At 53.7% G+C, this 20,124-nt stretch overlaps 1 protein-coding gene and 3 pseudogenes across 1 annotated transcript, besides 10 other annotated features; all 4 read left to right on the plus strand.

Annotated features, from left to right (window-relative positions):
• Positions 1-2,564: part of a mobile genetic element that runs on past the window's edge.
• Positions 1-5,810: part of a sequence feature (areas not merged during assembly with more than two copies in the genome that could not be assigned to a particular haplotype) that runs on past the window's edge.
• Tc00.1047053507801.200 (dispersed gene family protein 1 (DGF-1), putative) lies at positions 2,791-5,403 on the plus strand (the record flags this gene model as incomplete). Its single annotated transcript, XM_811228.1, has 1 exon — positions 2,791-5,403. One exon carries the CDS (start codon positions 2,791-2,793, stop codon positions 5,401-5,403), a length of 2,613 nt encoding a protein of 870 aa, XP_816321.1.
• Positions 5,811-6,722: a sequence feature (haploid, Esmeraldo-like haplotype).
• Positions 6,723-8,712: a sequence feature (areas not merged during assembly with more than two copies in the genome that could not be assigned to a particular haplotype).
• On the plus strand, positions 8,017-10,584 carry Tc00.1047053507801.210 (annotated as a pseudogene).
• Positions 8,713-8,746: a sequence feature (haploid, Esmeraldo-like haplotype).
• Positions 8,747-10,240: a sequence feature (heterozygous, non-Esmeraldo-like haplotype).
• Positions 10,241-20,124: a sequence feature (areas not merged during assembly with more than two copies in the genome that could not be assigned to a particular haplotype).
• Positions 11,266-11,368: a repeat region.
• Positions 11,847-14,126, plus strand: Tc00.1047053507801.230 (annotated as a pseudogene).
• On the plus strand, positions 14,720-16,318 carry Tc00.1047053507801.240 (annotated as a pseudogene).
• Positions 16,721-16,748: a microsatellite.
• Positions 19,861-19,888: a microsatellite.

Here is a 20,124-nt window from a genome sequence, read left to right on the forward strand (position 1 = left end):
CAGACCCCATCGGACCCTGCTGGTGCTGGTTGATTTTAGCAAGGCTTTTGACTCCATAGACCATCGAGTCCTCAGTCGCTTGCTGGCTAATATTCCGGGGGTGAATTGTAGAAGGTGGCTTAGAAACTTTCTATGTGGTCGCTACGCGAAGACACGAGTTGGCCACAGACACAGCGATCGGCGTCCCATGCTGCGAGAAGTTCCTCAGTGGTCCGTACTGGGACCATATTTGTTCTCCCTTTACGTTCACCCACTTCTCAGTCTGCTGAACAGCTTTGCGGGTGTCACAGCAGACATGTATGCGGACGACCTCTCTATTATCGTTAAGGGACAGTCCCGGGAAGACGCCATTCCCACTGCCAACATGGTTCTTCAAAAGCCGCATGCGTGGAGTCAGGAAAATGGCCTGGCCATCAACCCATCAAAGTGTGAAGCTGCTTGGTCCACACTATCCACGCACACGGAGTCAGATGATGATCGCGAAGGAAAGTGGCCCCTGGTAGTGGCTGGATGTCAAACCCCAGTCATTACCATGGGGGCGTCGCGAACTACGAAGCTTATCGGCATGGATCTCGACCACGACTGACGCTAAATGTGGCGGCCACCAAGCAATGCGCTGCCACTTCGCAACGGATATCGTAGCTACGCTGCATAGCGCACAAGGAGGCGGGACCATCGCCACATGACCTACGCACGTTCGTCATTGGATACGGTGCTCCAAATTACGCTATGGCAGTGAGCTCATATGGGCGGCAGCGACGGATTCAGCGAAGAATGAGATGCAGAAGACGTACGCAACTCTAGCACGCATTGTCAGCGGAGTTCCGAGCACTGTTGACCCGGAATCCGCACTGCTGGAGGCTAATATGCCGCCGCTCCACGTCCTTTGCCTGCGCGCGCGGCTCTCAATATTTGAGAACACACGCGCATGCCAGATGGACTGGATGCGGAGACCCCCGCCTGAGCCACCACCTCGCGCCGGTTTCCGCATCTCGCCATTATCTCGGGACGAGCCATATGCCTTCGTAGACGCATACACAAAGGACTATGGCATCACCGAGAGCTCACCACGCGAAGAGCGGTTCTTTCGCACCTCCATTCCTCCCTGGTTTGCGGCCTCCGCTCACCGGGTCAACATCGGTGTGGAACTTCCGATAGACCACTCAATAACTGACGAAGAGGAGCTGATAAGGGAAAAGCGCAGAGTCAGCGAAGAGGCTCTGGCGCTGCACAGCCATCGTTCGTGGATACTTGCGACCGATGGCGGTGTCGACGTTCCCAAGTCAGCAGGGGTTGGAATACTGCTTTCATCCCTCAACTCATCGGAGATAATAGAAAAGGCCAGCATAAACTGCGGTGCGCGCCCATGCAGCTACAGGACGGAATCCCGTGCGCTGCTTCTAGCCCTAGAGAAGCTGATGATTCCTCGTATCCGCCACAGGCGTAAAACCCTGCTTGTGGTTACGGACAGTCAGTCTCTTCTAGCGGCTCTAAACAAGGGCCCGCTCAGTCAGACAGACTGGACGGAGGACCAGATCTGGCAGCGTCTCTTGACACTGACGTGTGCCGGCTGGTCCGTGCACCTGCAGTTTTGTTGCGGACATTGCGGAGTACATGCTAACGAGCTTGCAGATCAGCATGCGACGCAGACTATGGAAAGTGGACAATACACGGAGCAAGGAATAGCACCTTTATGGCATACGGATCTGCTGACATGTTTTGCTACCCAGCTCACCAACAAGTGGCGTAGTACCATTTGTCAAGACACTCATCGCTACTTGCTTTGCGGCACAAGGCCATCAGATCTCAGCGGTAAGGACCTGATCACTCAGGAAGTTCTACACTGTCAGGAACTGGTTCACCTCGCAAGGGCAAGGTGCGGGGAATCTGAGCTCTGGGGCCGACTATACTGGGCCGTGAGAGATTGCACGAACCAATGCCGATTCTGCAACATCTCACCGGAACAGTCTGCATATATGCGCTCTAACAAAGATCCAACTGCGCCGGGGACGGACACTGTTCCCCCGTCGGCGAGGGAGGAAGACGTCTCTCCAGTAAGGAGACGGACCCTCACACGCCGTCGGAAGGAGAAATGTCCGCACTGTGATTCCACATTGACGGGATTCTCGGGTCTCGTCAGTCACTGTCGGTCATTTCATCCGGAACATCCTCCACCGCTTCCCGAGCTCAAATGCGATTTCTGTGACATGGTTTTCCCCACACGGAGAAGCACCGCACAGCACAGAAGTCGCTTCGCACACAACCCAGACGCCACACGGCATCAAAACAGCAGTGCCAGGAGGCGATCTCTGCTGCCGCAGGATCAGCCAGCTTCCACAAGCACGCCAATTGGCCCGCAGGAAACCTTGCACCATCTGCTTCTAGAATGTCCAGGCACCTTGGCTGTGCGTCGACGGCTGGGCATTGAACAGGACTTTCGCCTCGGAAAGTTCTCTCAATGGCAGTTGCTTCATAGCAGGAAACTTTTGTCGTTGCTCGACCACCTCTTCGGCACTCAGATGGCACTGTATAGCTAGACGCGCTGGTAATACTAGAAAAAAAAAGGGAAAAAAAAAGGGCGATGACGACATTTTTCTCCGTGTGCCGTTGTTCGTTGCTCACCTGCGCCCCCCGCCGCGCCGAAGGGTCTACATGGGGGTTCATTGGGGTGGAAAATTTCTGGGCGAATAGCCGCTCAGTAGGTGTGCATTTTATGGTTGGCTGGTGCTGTCGGGCCTGCGGCTTGTGCGGTCCGTGCTGGTTGTGTTCGGCGTTGCCCTCGTGACTGTGATGACTGGTGGGCGAACGGTGGCGGTGGACGGCGCCGTGCTGGAGCTTGTCGGTGGCGGTGTCGCGCTGGACGCGGCTGTGTTCGGTGGCGACGTTGCGTTGTACGCGAGTGCGCGCGTGGTTGCGTTGGAGGGCGCTGTGCTGCGCGTGTCGGGGAGCCAGGTGTACGCCGCGCATGGGTTGGTGTTCGAGAGCGGAGTGGAGGCCAACACGTCCGCCGTCGTAGTGAACGACAACGCCGGTGTGCTGACCGATGGCGCGCTGCTGGTGCTGCGGGGGTCGGCGTCGCTTGCGTCTGGGTCGTGGCTGTCGGCGCGCGGCAACAGCATCAGCGGCAGGCTTCTGTCGCTGCCGTCGTACCCGCGCAGTGCGGAGCTCGTGAAGAGCACGCTGACGCTCCACGGGAACGCCGGCAGCGGGCCCGTCGTGATGGACGGCACCGTAGCTCTTGGGGGCGCCGGCCGAAATTTCGTCGTGGGGTGCCTGACGCTCAACGGGCGGGCGCTGCAGCCGATGGACTACAGGTCCGCCGGCATCATCGGGGAATTCCGCCCCGTGGCGTGTGGCGTGTGCGACGCCGACGTGCGCTGCTTTGCCGCTGCGACGAGGGCGATGTCGGGGTCGTGCCGCTGCCGCTGTGCTGAGGGCGGGTACGGGCGCGACTGCCTGCCGGTGTACCTGCCGCACGTGGACGGGTGCAACCGCACGCCTGGCATGCAGCTGTTGAGCCACACGGCGACGCTGACACCAACGTGGACGGCGACACCAACACCGAGCCTGAGCACGACGCAATACAGTCCGACGCATTACGGGCCGACGGAGACGCTGCAGGTGACGGAGACGGTGGCACTGCCGCCCACGCGGACGCCGACGGCGTCGGTGAGCAGCACGCTGTGGTGGAGCGACGTGGCGTGCCCGACGCTTGCCGTGACGACGACGGCGGCTGGAGGGAGCCTGACGCAGAACGAGATCCGCGGCGGTGGGAGCGCCGTCCCGACGCGGCTGATGGTGGCGCTGCCGCCGCCGTTTCGGTGGGCAAGCGACCCGCAGCTCGGCACGCACCTGAGCTTCGTGCCGGTGTCGACGGCGCGGCCGCGCGGGTTTGGCGGTCCGCGGGGAGCGACGCTGAGCAACGCGACGTGGGTGCGCAACGCGACGAATCCGTCCTCCGTCCTGGAGCTGGCTGTGCCCGTGCACCGCGGTTACTTCATTGCTGTCGACGAGACGATAGTCATTCGCTGCGACGCTGCGGCGGTGTCCGGCGGCTGCAAGGGTGTGCTGCTTGGGTCTTTCACCATCGCGTCCAACACGCCGCCTGCTGTTGCCAGCGCCCTCTCGGCGATCACCGGCGTTGTTGCGGGTGCGGCGGCTGTTGCCGTGGTGGTGACCGGCGGGCTGGGCTCCATCCTGGAGATGCAGGCGCTCGGCGTGTTCGCGAGGATGTCATGTGCCTCGGCGCAGGAGCGTGCGAGCACCGTTGCGCTGCCGTACTTCCTGTCGGTGTTTGCTGGCCTTGATCCGCTGTGGATGGTGGTGGGCAACGCGCTGCTCGCCGCTGTGTTCGGGTGCGTGCACTGCGGTGTGACGGCGGCCTTTCAGCGGTGGCGCGGCGTGGACGCGGCGAGCGCGTGGGCGGCGATGCGCTTCCCGAGCCTGACGTACGTCGTGGCACACGCGATGCACCTCGGCATATTCTTTGGCTCCGTGCTCGCACTGGCGATGTCCGACGCCCGCGTGCTGCACCGCGTGATTGGCGTCGTTGGCGTGCTGTACGGTGTGGCGTTCCCTGCTGGTGTGTGCTACTTGATTGCCCGCCACACGGGCGCGAGCTTCACGAGGTACTGGCAGTTTTTGAGGAAGCCGCTGCACGAGCGCCTGCTGTACCCCGTCGGGTATTGGCACCCCACGGCGCAGCAGAGGATGTACGGCGGCATGCTGACGAACATGAAGGGCAGCCACGTGTACTGGTGCGTGTTCCAGCTGTCGGTGCTGTGTGTGGTGGGCCTGATTGCGGCTGTGCAGTCGCCCGTGGGAGGCTGCCACGTCCAGTACTTCTGCATGGCGGCTGTGCTGCTTGCGGGTGCGGGCGTGATTGCCTTCACGAACATGATGCGCTCGGCCTTCCTGACGGTGATGCACACTGCGAGCTTTGTGCTCCTTGCGGCGCTGTGTGTGGTCGGCGCGGTCAACCATCTTGTGCCGAGCGATGGCGGTGCGAGGGCGTACGCGGCTATCGTGCTGCTGCTGACCACTGTGCTGCTTGCGGTCGCTGTGTACGGCGTCGCTGTGTGGTGCGCGGAGGACCACCACTGGCAGGAGCTGCGTGAGCCGCGGCGTGGAGGGCTGGAGGCGCTGCTGCGCAATGACGAGGAGAGCGACGAAAAAACACAGAAGCTCCACGAAATGACGTCATCGTCGTACGCCTCAGGCACCACCGTTACTTTTTCGTACCGACCACCCGCACCGCTGCAGCCCATGGCTGGTGACACCCGCTCAGACGCCCTGCGCCCGCCGGAACGTTCATCCAGTGCGAGCTTCAGCATTAATTATGTCCTCTGGACAGGTGAAGATGCTCCGCTTGACGAAAAAATTAGCGCAGCTTCTTTTTTTTAGTGTGGAAAGGCTTCGCCCCCAACAGCGCCGTCACGCGGCGAGAAGACACAAGGCCCTCGCAGATGCGGCATGACGTGGGTGCTTCTGGCGGATATATTTTCTCTTTCCATCATTTATGGATTTATTGGGTGATTGATTTGTTGTTTTTGTTTTATTTTATCGATTATCGAGGACAGCGGATTATCGCACTATCACGCCAGCCCGGGGCGGATGCGTAATGGGTGTTTGTGCATGTGTTTTGCGCCCGCCGCTGCAGCACCGAGTATGGGGGCTGCTGCTCTCTCTATTTCATGTCTGTACTCTGTAATGAGGACGTGCTCGACGGCGGTGGCTGGTGTGCGGGCCATAGGATGCATTCAGGAAAACGTTAGGGAAAACAATCGATGAAGCCCTTCTGTGACGCGTCATCTCCTGGAGGTTGTGAGTGCGCGTTGTTGGCTGACATGAGGGAGGGCGTGGGGGCCACGGCTGTGCGGCTGCGCAGCCACCCATCGGACTCCGCACCGACAGCGTCATTGATTGTTGGTTTTTGTTGGTTTGTTTCTATTTTTCGTGCGGGTGCCTGCAGTGACTCTCCCTCCTGTTCCACGATGACTGTATGGGAGGGCATGCCTGTCACTTTTTACACTTCTGATGTTGTGTAGAAAGAACAACAAGAGAATGAACGAAGAATTATGCGGAATGACGTATTACTTTAGATGTATATATATATATCGATGTACTTCTGTGGATTATTTTATTGTTTCCTCCTTCTCTTTTTTTCTTTCGCGTCGCTCCACACATGTGTCTCAGCGCCTGCTTTAGTACGGCCACACACGGGTAGCTTGATTTGCGGATAATTTTTTCTACTTGACGTCGTTTTGTGTTAGGCACTAGCGCGGGCACGTTCGTCAGGCATCCACTCCCCACAGCGTGCTGCCTGATATTTTTGAGCCATCCCAGATGTAACGCAGGCACCACCGCCGCGACACGCATGGGATGTAAGATGGAAAACGGGAGAGCGAAAGATATTGTGTTGCACATGTGTCTGTTGCGCTTTTTTTGTCGTGGAGGTTTCAAAATAGAAGGAAAGGGATGAACATTGCACGATTCCGTGGTTGGAGGAGTTATTACCCCTTTTTTTAAAAATTATTTTTGGTATGATTTCTGGTTCCCACCCGTGTCTGCCCCGATTGCCTCCCCTGAGTGGAGCTGCTCCATGGCCATCCTTTTTGTCGTTGTTCGTGGGAGGAAGAACACATTGCGAGTGAACAAACCACACGTCATGTATGCGGCGTTCAGGGAGGTACGTATTTGGGGTGGGGTGCACATATGTGGATGTCGTGTGAGACGAAGCGGGGGCTGACTGATCAACCGTCACTCATTTTTAGGAGAGTGTGCTCCTCTTTTTTGTTGCTCTTTTGTGCCAGGGCACGGCGGGACTGGGGAGCACCGTCTCAGGAAAGTTCTTGCACATATACACACTTTCATGCCACCGTCGCTCCCGAATTTGGGTGCAAACCCAAATTACTGCTGCTTTCTGCATTTTTTTTTTATTGATTGGCTGACGCCATTCTGTCCGGCGTGCTAATTTGATTGGATTGTGTGTGATCGCTCGCCAACGCCGTTGGACAAAACAGGCTGATTATTTCACGCATGTAATTGCCATTTTGCGCGCACTTACTTTTTAGTTGTTCAGTTGTGTACTCAAACAGCGAGGGATTTGGAACTATGCGTGCGTGGAACTCTTCCTGCCATGTGGACTGCGGGCAACACCGAGGGGCTGTCACCTTGACTCCGCAGAGTTGTTGTGTCTCTTTGGGGGGTTGGCAGGGAAATTCCATGCCTTCTGCTACTGCTGGTGTGTCCCCAAATGCTGTCACTCCATGCGAATAATGTGCTTCAGCGGGTGAGGGTGTTGATTGGGTTTGTGTGCACACTGATTGTGTTTGCTACTTTGTGCGGGCACGCAACGCTTGAGTGGTGGTAAAATGGAGCGGGGCGATGCCTGGCTGCGTCCCGCCTATCGTTCACTGCACGATGGTGTGGTGCACATTGTGGTGCTGACTCTGCGATGTGACTGCGGTCCCCTGCGCGGCGATGGTGGTGGGTGGAGTAGAGTGTTGACCCGCGGCGGGACGGTGGGATCGTGCCCTTTTTTCTTTTTTACTTCTCCCTCTATGAAGGTGTGCACTTATTCTTAATGCCAGTGATGGGGCAAACGGACTGACAACGCGGATAAATTAAAAGGACGATAATGTGGTGGTGTTGCCGACTGCACGTCTTGCTGCTTTGGAGGCGGTGGGCCTTGACTGTTTCACCGACAGGCGTTGCAGTGCGGCTGCATGGCGCACCGACCGTCCCGCCGTGCGAGTGCCACGCCCAACGTCATTGGGACAGCGGGACGAAACAGCCGCGAGTGTCCCTTGGAGCCAGCGGCACCTGCTGGCCGCAGTTGGGCGGTGTGAGTGGGATGCTTTGCCGCACGGGTGTTGTGATTGCGCCTTGCAGCGGCTCTTGTGATGGTTCCGACGCTGCAGCTCGACATGTGGCGGGGAGTAAAGAGCGACCGCAGTGGACTCTTGACAGTTGGCTGGATAAAGTACTGCTGGAAGGAAAGGAACGCATCACCAAAATGCGGCTGAATGATTTCCCTCGGAATTATTTTGACGGCAGGGGCGTTGAGGAATTCAATGAAAACGTCACTATGAAGGAATTTTTAATTAGCCCCAATGAGTTCATCAAAGACGAAGTGTTGTTGAGCACAACAAAGGCATTGCCGTCGTACCAAGAGCTGAAAAAAGGGCGTGAGGAGTTTTACATGCTATTGGAGGCTTCAAATAAGCTTGGAGACGAATGTGCTTTCAATATTAGCCAATGGAGGGACTTTGAAAGGAAGGATACGGTCGCTCCTCTTGCAAGGGCACAAATAAACACAGCCTGCTCTTATGTACTGAGAGACGAGAGGCGGAAGGCAGAAGAAAGGGAAAGGCGAGAACGACAAGAACTGGGAATTGACGTTTCCACTAATATTAAATATGCGGTGTTTAAAGGAAGGGTTCGCGTGGATAAAATGCGGCTGAATGGCTTTCTCACGATGGAGTTGGACGGCAGGGGTGCTACGGACGCCAACCGGGATGTCTTGTTGGAGGCGTTTTTTGAGGATTCCAAGAAGTATATTTGCGATGCGGGAGTATTGGGCGAAATACAGGCATCCGATCGTTATTTGAGGATGGAGGGGGCTGTACGGGATGAAATAGATATGGAAGAAGATGTAAACAGGCTTCACGAGAAAGATGTGGACAATCTACTGAAGTGGTTGGTGGCTTCTGCGGAGGTAAGAGCAAATGTTCATGACGTCGCTAAAGGTTTTTGGATGCAGCCGCCGAGGAAGCGAGGAAACCAAAGAAGTCGAGCGCACCGATATACCTGGAGGGATTGTACGACTCTGTGTACAATGCGAGGTGGCATCATGTCGTGGAGGTTCCTGACGGCGAGGGGACGGTAATGGATGAGAGGGAGGGGGAACCACCGCAGTCATGGAATTACAAGAAGGTTGAAGGAACTATCGAAAAGAATGACGATGTGGAGCAATCCGGTGCAGAGCGTCTCAGGCTGGTGGTGCCCACCTCGGACGAGGCATGGCCGTACTCGTGGAAAAATGAAAAACAGAATATTCGTGACTGCTATGTGGACTGTGAGGTGGAGCGAGTGCGGCATATCGTCAAGCGCGATCTCACCGAATTGTTCGGCACTCAAAAAGGATCCGGCTTTGAGCCTTATCCGTATCTCTTGGTTGGGACGCCCGGGATCGGGAAATCGATGAATGCCGGCTCGTACCTCCTCTATCAGCTGCTGCACTGCTATGCGGAACGACTGCAAATGGTTGCTTACTATATTGGAGATGAATCGTTCCTATTTGACAAGAAAACAAAAACAGTGTCAAGATACAAGGAAGGGACCAGAATCACGCATAATGTGAAGGGTCTATCTCGGCGTGGGGTGGAAGGGTATATTATTTATGACATTGCAAAGGAGGGTCGTAATCCGTCTACTAATTTTCCTTGCAAGGGATGGGGCATTATTGTGGTGACATCACCGAACGAGGGCAACTTCAAAGAATGGGAGAAACAAAGTAGATCCGTACGAATCGTAATGAATTGTCCTGAGAAAGACGATGTAAAGGCGATGTGCGTTTGTATGAAGCGCAATGGGTCAACTGTGCAAGCGGTGTACATGAAGATGGTGGAGGGTCGAATGGATAAATTGGGACCACTTCTTCGCTACGCCTTTGATAAGAGAGCATACAAAGATCGGATGGACACTTGCAGAAGTATAGTTGATAAAATGGTCTTGTCCGACACCCAATCTTACTCTGTTTTGGGGACTGATAAAATGTGTGAAGGTAAGCACGTCTCTCACAAACTTGTAAAGGTCGTACGAGTACGAGGAAAAGAAGATAAATCCGAATTGCCTTACAATGCACTGATTTCTTCTCACTTTGCAGAATTAACTTTGTGCAAGTTGGCGACGTTAATGGTGCCGAATGATTTTAATTTACTCGTATTGGCTATCAAGGACGACCTCATATCAAAAGCCCTTGAAGATCATTCCTTGTTTGCATTTTTAAGTGCGGCTTTCGTAAATGCAATAATACCGAAACTCACGGAGCTGAAAATGAAAAAAAATAAAGATGATCCGCCACATCTCTGTGCGTTGAGGGTGCATCCACATGAGCGCTTTCTCAAGCCCTGTCTTTTACCGTTACTGAAAGATTCTGATGGGAAGATGGGTGTAGAGTCTCGGGTGCTGTACAAACCGGAGGCTCAAAACTTTCCGTTGGTGGACGGCTTTTTCTTTTTGGAGTCAAAACCGAAGATAATGGTTGGGCTGCAGATGACGACGGCAAGTGAGCATCACACCATACCCAGCACCGTGAGGCAGTTCACTGAGTGCCTGGCGGCATATTTTAATGGCTGGGAGGAGTTATCTCGAGACATGTCGTGGGAGATGATTTAAGTGCAGCACACAGACAGCACGCCGATGAATGACTGGCAGAGATGTGATGTCGTCGACTCCAATAATGTGAGCGACGATGAAAAAAAAATTGTGGCGTTCTGGAACGAAAATGTGCACCAGTACATGGCAGCAATAACGTCGGACGATGCCAGAAGGGACGAAGCACTCCGAAGAGGGGAATAACCACCGAAATAGGAAAACAAATTGGGAATGAAAAGGGGCGGTTTTGACTTTTGGTGAAGAAATATTGTGGGATTTATTTATTTTTGGATACTTGTGTGTGTGCATACGGTGCGGGTACACTAGCCCCATGCGGCAGCACCGCACATGAAGGCCAAAATGGCCAACGCTAACGAACTTAACAGTGGCAGAAGAAATTAGGGAGGGAAAGGGGTTGTTTGGCTTCTGGTGAAAAACATTGGTTGATTTTCACATTGTATGTTAGTTGTGTGTGTATACGAGGCACAATTGGAAAACTGCCTCGGTATGAGGGAATCATTGTGGCTGGCGCTGTCGCAGTACTACCGCATTTTCCATTTTCTTCTATTGTGTTCGAAGACCCATCATTAACGGAAGCAGCTTTAAGGGATGGACGACGAATAATTTCTATTGGGGAATCAGTGCACTCCGTGTGACCGCGTGGAATGAGGCATCGCGTCATGGATGGGTGAGGAATCGCTTCTGCGTGTGGCACTTTGTGTGATAGCTTGCTCCGTGCGTGTTGTGTGTTGGCTGCGGGCTGTGGCCGTGTCTCGTTGGCCGTGGGATTGAACTGGAGGTGGTGGCGGTGTGTCGCTTCTTGTTCTTTTCCATTGGTGTATGACTGTTGGCAGTGTGTGCGTTTGTTGTGTGGAGGCCGTCTTGCAGTTTATGCACACAGTAAGCCACAACTGCTGTGAAAGGCCGCGTCTTCTCAGTATGGACTTTTTGCCGTTGTGCTGTGTGTTTGAGCATGCTTTTCGTTTGTTTCTTTTGTGTGTTTGTGCTGCTTCTTGCTTTTTTCCCTTGTCACCATTTTTTCCTGTGTTCCTGCGTGGAGTGGCCGCATGCTCACGGGCCATGTTGATTGTGAGTGCCTCCTGACGGCATCCATTCATTTCTCTCCGCCTGTCTGTCTGTCGTTCTCTGTTGGGTGTGGCGTGTTGCACCGCGTGAGGGCTGGCCCGCACACACCGACGGCCCGCCGTGACTTGCCGTGTTGCTGCTCTTTTCTGTGTGCGATGGTTCTCCGTGCCGTCCCTTCCGGATTGTCTCGTGCCTCGCTCTCCGCGTGGGTGCTCTGCTCTGCTCCTCACTGACCTTTCTGGTGTATTGCCGCTGTCTCCTCCACTTCTTGAACACCGACACGCTAGGAAGGAAAGAAAACAAGCGCTAATCGCTACTGTGAAATTCAAAGGCTCTGAAAGGACCAACAGCACACACACCGCCCACACACACATATTTATATGCTCTCACGTGTTGCTGCAGTGAAGGCACCCCGCACACACAACCGTCGCCGCGTGACCGGATCCAGCGGAAGGAGGAGGGAAGGAAGAGAGAGTGAGCCGCAGAGGCCCAACATGTCCCGGCGTGTGTTTACTTCCGCGGTGCTGCTTCTTGTGTGACGTGATGATGTGTTGCGGCACCGGTGGAGCTGGGAAGCTGAGGAAAGTAATTCGGTGCAGCTCATTGATTAATTTGAAGGGATGATAATTATTTCTTCTGCTAAATAGGGCGAAGGTAAAAATGATGTGAAAGTTACCTTGCTTCGTGCTCCCAGCTTTGTGGGTGTGAAGGGCGGTGTGTTTGCCACCGCTGGGGTTCAGTGCAGGGCAGAAGGCGGAGTCAGCGGCTGTGATGGGATTATGGCGAGGCGGCTGAATTTAAGTGGTGGTCCAATGGAGATCTCGATGGCGGACAACAGTGTCCCTTTTGTGCGATTTCTGGGGGGATGTTGCTGCTACGGATGTTAAGGAGGCAGCAGAGATAATGCGACCCACAACAGTTGTGAGTGGTGGCAACATCTACTTGCCTCTTGGGGACTAAGGCAAAACAAGTTCTGACACAAAACCGGCTGACGCAAGCAACTGGAGCATTTTGCTTGTGAAAGGGACCGTCACTGAAGAGGGTGAGAGCAAGAAGATCCGATGCAGTGGGGCCCATGCGGTTAAACCCGATGCCGGAGGTCGCACTAACTCCCTGAAGAATTTGAATGGTGGAGGAGGTTCGGGTGTTGCGTTTCATGGCGGCACGATTGTGTTTCCCTGCAGGCCACAGGTGGGGATGGAAAGAGTGTTTTGCTCGCCGTGCAGCTCACTTCGTCGGATAATAAATGGAGGCTTTCGTATGGCACGACTGGCAGGGGCTGCGGGGATCTATCCGTTGTGGAGTGGGTAGCTGGCAAAAAACTTATTCTGATGTCTTCTTGTGGGGATGGCCAGCACCAACTGTGCGTGTCCGATGGGCATGGGGCGAGTTGGTATCCAAATCGTGTGTCGATTAATCGCGTGTGGGGCAACTCACATGATAGAAAAGGGTACGGAGTGCAGAGTGGATCCACCACCGCAGTCATTGTGGGCGAGAAGGTGATGCTCGCCGCCCTGCCCGCGTATTCTAAGGACAATGAAAAGGGTCGGCTCCATCTTTGGGTGACGAGCAGTGTGCGTGTGCACGGCGTTGGTCCGATATCCCGTGAAGGTGATGACGCTGCCGCCAGCTCCCTGTTGGTGAAGGGGAATAATGACGAGTTGCTTTCACTGTACGAGAACAAAGAGAAGAGCGAGGACGGATCAGACGGTCATTTTGCAGTGCGCGTGGCGGCGTGGCTGGAGCGTGTAAAGGATGTGGCGAAGAAATGGACAGATTTGGAGAGCGCCCTGCAATGATGCAGTCGTACTGCCAAGGTTGGCTGGGCGGCAGCAAATGGCATGTGCACTGGTCCTGTTCCCACCAAAGGGCTGGTTGCCTTTTTGTCCGGCAGCTCAACTGAGACCGAGTGACGGGACGAGTACCTCGGCGTGGGCGCAATAATAAAGAATACGGCAGCGGCTGTTAATGGAGTGATGCTCAAAGGCGCCGGAGCAGGAGCGCAGTGGCCGGTCGACATGAATGGGCCGACTGTGCCGCACCACTTTGCAAACAGGGAGTTCACTCTTGCGGCGGCGGTGTCGATTCACGAGGTGCCGGAGAGTGGCAACGTCCCTTTGGTGGGTGTGGGGGTGAGCGACCCCAACAGCACGGTGCTCATTGGCCTGTCGTACACCCACGAAAAGAATTGGAGCTTTATGACTCCTAGTGACGCTAATCCTGACGAGCCTGCTCTTTTTGACTGGAAACAAAACACGACATATCAAGTGACGTTTGAAATGAATACGGATGGCTGCTACGTGTTTGTGGATGGGAGGGGATTGTACATGAAGAAGGCGGACGAGGAAAGCTTTGCAACCCTGCTGGAGAAACACAGGATCTCATACCTCTTTATTGGCTGGGGCAGTGCGAGAGGCACGGAGAGCAGCCGTATGACGGTGACCAACGTTATTCTGTACAACCACACAGTGTATGGTGAAGGGTTGGAGCAACTCAATGCAAGCACAGTCCCTATTCCACAATCGGGTGTTGCTAAACAGCAGAGGAAGCACGAGGGTGACCCGAGTTGTGGCGACAGCACCGTCCACTTGTCCGTGTCCCCGGTGCTACTACTGCCTGCTTTGGTGCTGCAACTGTGGGGCATGACGGCTCTGTGCTGAAAAAGGCATGGGGAGTGGAATTGCGACTCCCCGTGGGGAAAAAACTGTTCAGCTTTCCAGCAGCACGTACTGCATTTTGCCGGGGATTTTATTTTTCTGTTTTTTTCTTTTTATTTTTTTGGCGCAGGTGCTTTGTTGGGTTAATAAGCGCCTTCGTGTTTTTTGTTTGCTTTTCTGACCTTTTTCCAAAATCCTTTTCCCCCAATGTCCGCCTAACAGACACACCGTCATGCGTGACGTGTTTCCTCCTTTTGTTTGCTTCTGCCACTCACACGCGGTGCCGGCCTCGCTGCTGTGCGTCCCACGAACCGCACAAAACGGGGATTGGAGGAACAGGCCGGATGCCGCATGGAATGTGAGGGATGTTTTGTGGGCTTGTGGAACAGTGATATTTTTTGCTTTATTCAGTGCAGGAATCATGTATAGACAAACAAATGTTTTTTTATTGTTCCGTATGGCACATGAAATGAAGGTCGTGCCTGATCGACGTTTCATTTTTTTTTTTTTTTACTTTTTGGGAGCCTTGCCGGACTTTCAACTCTGCCCTTTTTCGTTTTTATTTATTTGTATTTCTGATTTGCGTAGCGGTGTGCGAGTTCTGCAATTGCACTGATTCTCTCTGCCTCGTGTTGTGTGCGCTGCTGCTGCTGTGGTGCGGTATTTCTGGAATTGCGGCCGATGATGCTGGCGATGCCGATGGCATTGCGGTTGAGTATTCGCTCTCGCGGTTGGGTGCTCAGCTGCGGAGGGGTTGTGTGGAGGAGGTTGGCAGGAGGACGGGAGGCGGTGCGAATGCGTCCGCTGTGGAGGAATGCGTGCGTCGGGGGATGGACGGTGTGCGTGCCGTTGTGGATGGCCGTAGCCGTTGGAGGCGTCAGCAGTTTGCCGTTGCTGCTGCTGATGGTGGTTCTGGTGGGAATGTTAAGGAAGAAAAAACAAAAACATTATCCAAAGAATTACATCAACAGCCGCAAGTCTCGAATGTTGTGACTCCAGGAATGAATGAATCACCGGGAAGGGCACACGAACCATCGTCCATTAGAGAAGGCGGGGCAGAATCAGAGGAACCACAATCGTCGTTACCTGAAGTGCTTTCTGAAATGCAAAATAGTGTTTTGGAATCACAAAAAGTATTGGGAGGAGTTGGACGAAAGACGGAGTCAACTGCAAATGTTCCAACTGGCCACGAGTCAGTTGCTGATGGCTCCGGTCACATTGAATCACCCGAAATTCGAGTCACTGGCGATCCGGAAGAGGAATCCTCTCAGAAGGGAAGTCCCAAACTTACTGCGTCATCGCAGGCTGCGGGGGCAGGGGAAGCACCCCAACCCCCAACACGGGCTGGCGGTGGGACGCAAAAAGATCCAGGAATAAAAAATCCAGAAACAGCAGAAACACCGGGAGAACAAATAACACAAACAGCAGAGCAGGGAACACCGCAAGGGGGGCAAGTGCACGAAGTCCAACAAAATGTGTCAAGGCCAGCAAATAAACAGAGCAGGGTCGAACAAGAAGTAGATCCAATTACAACTTCTGTGAATGCACCGGGTGTAACACCACAACAAGAAAAGGAAGGAGACGCCGAAAATGAGGGAACAGCCGATGAAGATGAAGCGGAAGAAGAAATTGAAACACAAAAAGACATCGCAGGACGACCACTCACTCCCATTCGGGAGAAATCATCGCATTCAATATCTTCTGTACATGACAGTGCTGCTTCTTTCAGTCAGGAAGAAAAACCCACCGCGCACGTCATTTCCGAACACCTTCCAATTTCTGAAACTGTATTGGGGGAAGGTGGCCGCCAACATGGTGACACGGCAACCCCCACAACGTCAACAGCAGTAACGCACCTTCTTCAGTTACCGAGCCTGGCGCCGCCACAACCACCAAGACCACGACAACCACTCATAATGCGAGTAATCCTGACTGGGATGGCGCCAAGCTATTCACGGAAGAAAATGAGAAGAGGGATGAGACACCCAACCTTAACAGCGCATCAGAAGGAACAAAACACACACCAGCCAACAGTGAATTGCCCACAACAGCAACATACCACGCCAACAATATAACAAACGCAACACCACCTGCCGACAGTGACGGCAGCACCGCTGCCTCCCACACCACCTCCCCTCTTTTGCTTCTCCTTGTTGTTGTTGTGCGGCTGCGGCTGCGGTGGTGGCCGCGTGAGAGTGAGTGTGAGAGAGCCATGCACCGCCCGCACACACACTCTTCCTTCTCTCTCTGTGTGTGTGTGTCCCCTTGCATGGACTCTCGCCCTCACCTCACCCCACGAGACACACACAATAATGTGCCCATTGTATATATGCATGCACACCCATGCAGGCCCGTTGGTGCTCTCTTTTGCACGACACGCACCGCTGCCGTCCTGCCTGGCTGCATGGACGGAGCACCGTAACTGTTTCTGTTTTGTTTTTATTGCATTGAGTGGGCGACCTCTCTCTCTCTCCCTCTGTGTGTGTGTTTTGCTTTACGGGAGTAATGAGAGTGTGTGTGCGCTGGTCGTCCCACGCTTCGGCTTTTTGTTTTGTTTTCCTTTTTGATTTTGTGGTTGAGTGCACCCATTCCGCGGCTGCGTGTGTGTGTGTGTGTGTGTGTGTGCGATGATATGAGTAATTTGCGTGTGTGCTATCTGCCTCTCTCTGCCGTTGCTTTCTTCAGACTCTCTTGGGGCGCACAGCTGCTCCGCAAGTATAGGCGCTGCCAAACACACAAGCACATGCACACACACATGCCGTGTTTAAAACGCTGAGAATGCACGCACGCACAGGATTGTGGCTGCGGAGGCCCTCGCGAGGGGGGAAAAAGCCTGCATTTTGTTTTTTTTTGACATGTTGCTCGGTGTGTGCTGACGCGTGACGAATAACAACACGCCCCAATAAGCAGAAAAGAAGTAAAACAAAATGGCGCTGAGCGGCACACCGGTAAGCCAAAAATACGCAATCACCAATAAAAAAGCCGGCGATCACCCAGCAGGCACATCAAGCCTCCTAAAAACCAACCTGGAACAGACAAAAAAAAGAGACAATCATAGAAAACAAAGATCCCCGCCCCCAAACAGGAAAAACATTAAAGAAAACGCGATTCTTTTTTTTGTCCTTACTGCCGGGGTTGGCCGCTGCAAGAAATAAAAAATGGTAGGGCGGTGGCCCCGGACGTTGGATACAGGACGACGTGTCGAATTATCCAAGTTTGCAGCGGCTGCCCCGGACGTTAGATACAGGACGACGTGTCGAATTATCCAAGTTGCAGCGGCTACCCCGGACGTTGGATACAACACGACGAATCGTAGTAACCACGCTGCGGCTGCGGCCCCGTACGAGAGATATATGAAGAACTTATCGTAGTAACCACGCTGCGGCTGCGGCCCCGTACGAGAGATATATGACGAACTTATCGTAGTAACCACGCTGCGGCGGCGCACCCTAAACATGTCGTTTTCGTTTTCCAGGGGACAACGCAAATGTGCTCGATTGTTCGAAGATCGAAATTAATACTTTACGTGAAAAGGGGTCGCGCGACCGCATTTTTATAGCTCAGTGGCAAACACGCTCACAATGTCATCCGGGGACGCGGGTTCGATTCCCGCAGAAGCCTAAGTTTTTTCCATTTTTTTTTGAATTCTTGTTTCATATTGCTTTTTAAACTTCTGGTTTGCAGGACGGTGTGCGAGTTCTGCAATCGCACTGATTCCATCTGTTTCGTGGTTTGTGCGGCTGCGGCTGCGGTGGTGGCCGCGTGAGAGTGAGTGTGAGAGAGCCATGCACCGCCCGCACACACACTCTTCCTTCTCTCTCTGTGTGTGTGTGTCCCCTTGCATGGACTCTCGCCCTCACCTCACCCCACGAGACACACACAATAATGTGCCCATTGTATATATGCATGCACACCCATGCAGGCCCGTTGGTGCTCTCTTTTGCACGACACGCACCGCTGCCGTCCTGCCTGGCTGCATGGACGGAGCACCGTAACTGTTTCTGTTTTGTTTTTATTGCATTGAGTGGGCGACCTCTCTCTCTCTCCCTCTGTGTGTGTGTTTTGCTTTACGGGAGTAGTGAGAGTGTGTGTGCGCTGGTCGTCCCACGCTTCGGCTTTTTGTTTTGTTTTCCTTTTTGATTTTGTGGTTGAGTGCACCCATTCCGCGGCTGCGTGTGTGTGTGTGTGTGCGAGTGATATGAGTAATTTGCGTGTGTGCTATCTGCCTCTCTCTGCCGTTGCTTTCTTCAGACTCTCTTGTGGCGCACAGCTGCTCCGCAAGTATAGGCGCTGCCAAACACACAAGCACATGCACACACACATGCCGTGTTTAAAACGCTGAGAATGCACGCACGCACAGGATTGTGGCTGCGGAGGCCCTCGCGAGGGGGGAAAAAGCCTGCATTTTGTTTTTTTTTGACATGTTGCTCGGTGTGTGCTGACGCGTGACGAATAACAACGCGCCCCAATAAGCAGAAAAGAAGTAAAACAAAATGGCGCTGAGCGGCACACCGGTAAGCCAAAAATACGCAATCACCAATAAAAAAGCCGGCGATCACCCAGCAGGCACATCAAGCCTCCTAAAAACCAACCTGGAACAGACAAAAAAAAAGAGACAATCATAGAAAACAAAGATCCCCGCCCCCAAACAGGAAAAACATTAAAGAAAACGCGATTCTTTTTTTTGTCCTTACTGCCGGGGTTGGCCGCTGCAAGAAATAAAAAATGGTAGGGCGGTGGCCCCGGACGTTGGATACAGCACGACGTGTCGAATTATCCAAGTTTGCAGCGGCTGCCCCGGACGTTAGATACAGGACGACGTGTCGAATTATCCAAGTTGCAGCGGCTACCCCGGACGTTGGATACAACACGACGAATCGTAGTAACCACGCTGCGGCTGCGGCCCCGTACGAGAGATATATGAAGAACTTATCGTAGTAACCACGCTGCGGCTGCGGCCCCGTACGAGAGATATATGACGAACTTATCGTAGTAACCACGCTGCGGCGGCGCACCCTAAACATGTCGTTTTCGTTTTCCAGGGGACAACGCAAATGTGCTCGATTGTTCGAAGATCGAAATTAATACTTTACGTGAAAAGGGGTCGCGCGACCGCATTTTTATAGCTCAGTGGCAAACACGCTCACAATGTCATCCGGGGACGCGGGTTCGATTCCCGCAGAAGCCTAAGTTTTTTCCATTTTTTTTTGAATTCTTGTTTCATATTGCTTTTTAAACTTCTGGTTTGCAGGACGGTGTGCGAGTTCTGCAATCGCACTGATTCCATCTGTTTCGTGGTTTGTGCGGCTGCGGCTGCGGTGGTGGCCGCGTGAGAGTGAGTGTGAGAGAGCCATGCACCGCCCGCACACACACTCTTCCTTCTCTCTCTGTGTGTGTGTGTCCCCTTGCATGGACTCTCGCCCTCACCTCACCCCACGAGACACACACAATAATGTGCCCATTGTATATATGCATGCACACCCATGCAGGCCCGTTGGTGCTCTCTTTTGCACGACACGCACCGCTGCCGTCCTGCCTGGCTGCATGGACGGAGCACCGTAACTGTTTCTGTTTTGTTTTTATTGCATTGAGTGGGCGACCTCTCTCTCTCTCCCTCTGTGTGTGTGTTTTGCTTTACGGGAGTAGTGAGAGTGTGTGTGCGCTGGTCGTCCCACGCTTCGGCTTTTTGTTTTGTTTTCCTTTTTGATTTTGTGGTTGAGTGCACCCATTCCGCGGCTGCGTGTGTGTGTGTGTGTGTGTGTGTGCGATGATATGAGTAATTTGCGTGTGTGCTATCTGCCTCTCTCTGCCGTTGCTTTCTTCAGACTCTCTTGTGGCGCACAGCTGCTCCGCAAGTATAGGCGCTGCCAAACACACAAGCACATGCACACACACATGCCGTGTTTAAAACGTTGAGAATGCACGCACGCACAGGATTGTGGCTGCGGAGGCCCTCGCGAGGGAGGAAAAGCCTGCATTTTGTTTTTTTTTGACATGTTGC

This window comes from Trypanosoma cruzi, genomic scaffold (assembly GCF_000209065.1).
Source record: "Trypanosoma cruzi strain CL Brener 1047053516457 genomic scaffold, whole genome shotgun sequence".
Classification (NCBI taxonomy): Eukaryota; Euglenozoa; class Kinetoplastea; order Trypanosomatida; family Trypanosomatidae; genus Trypanosoma; species Trypanosoma cruzi.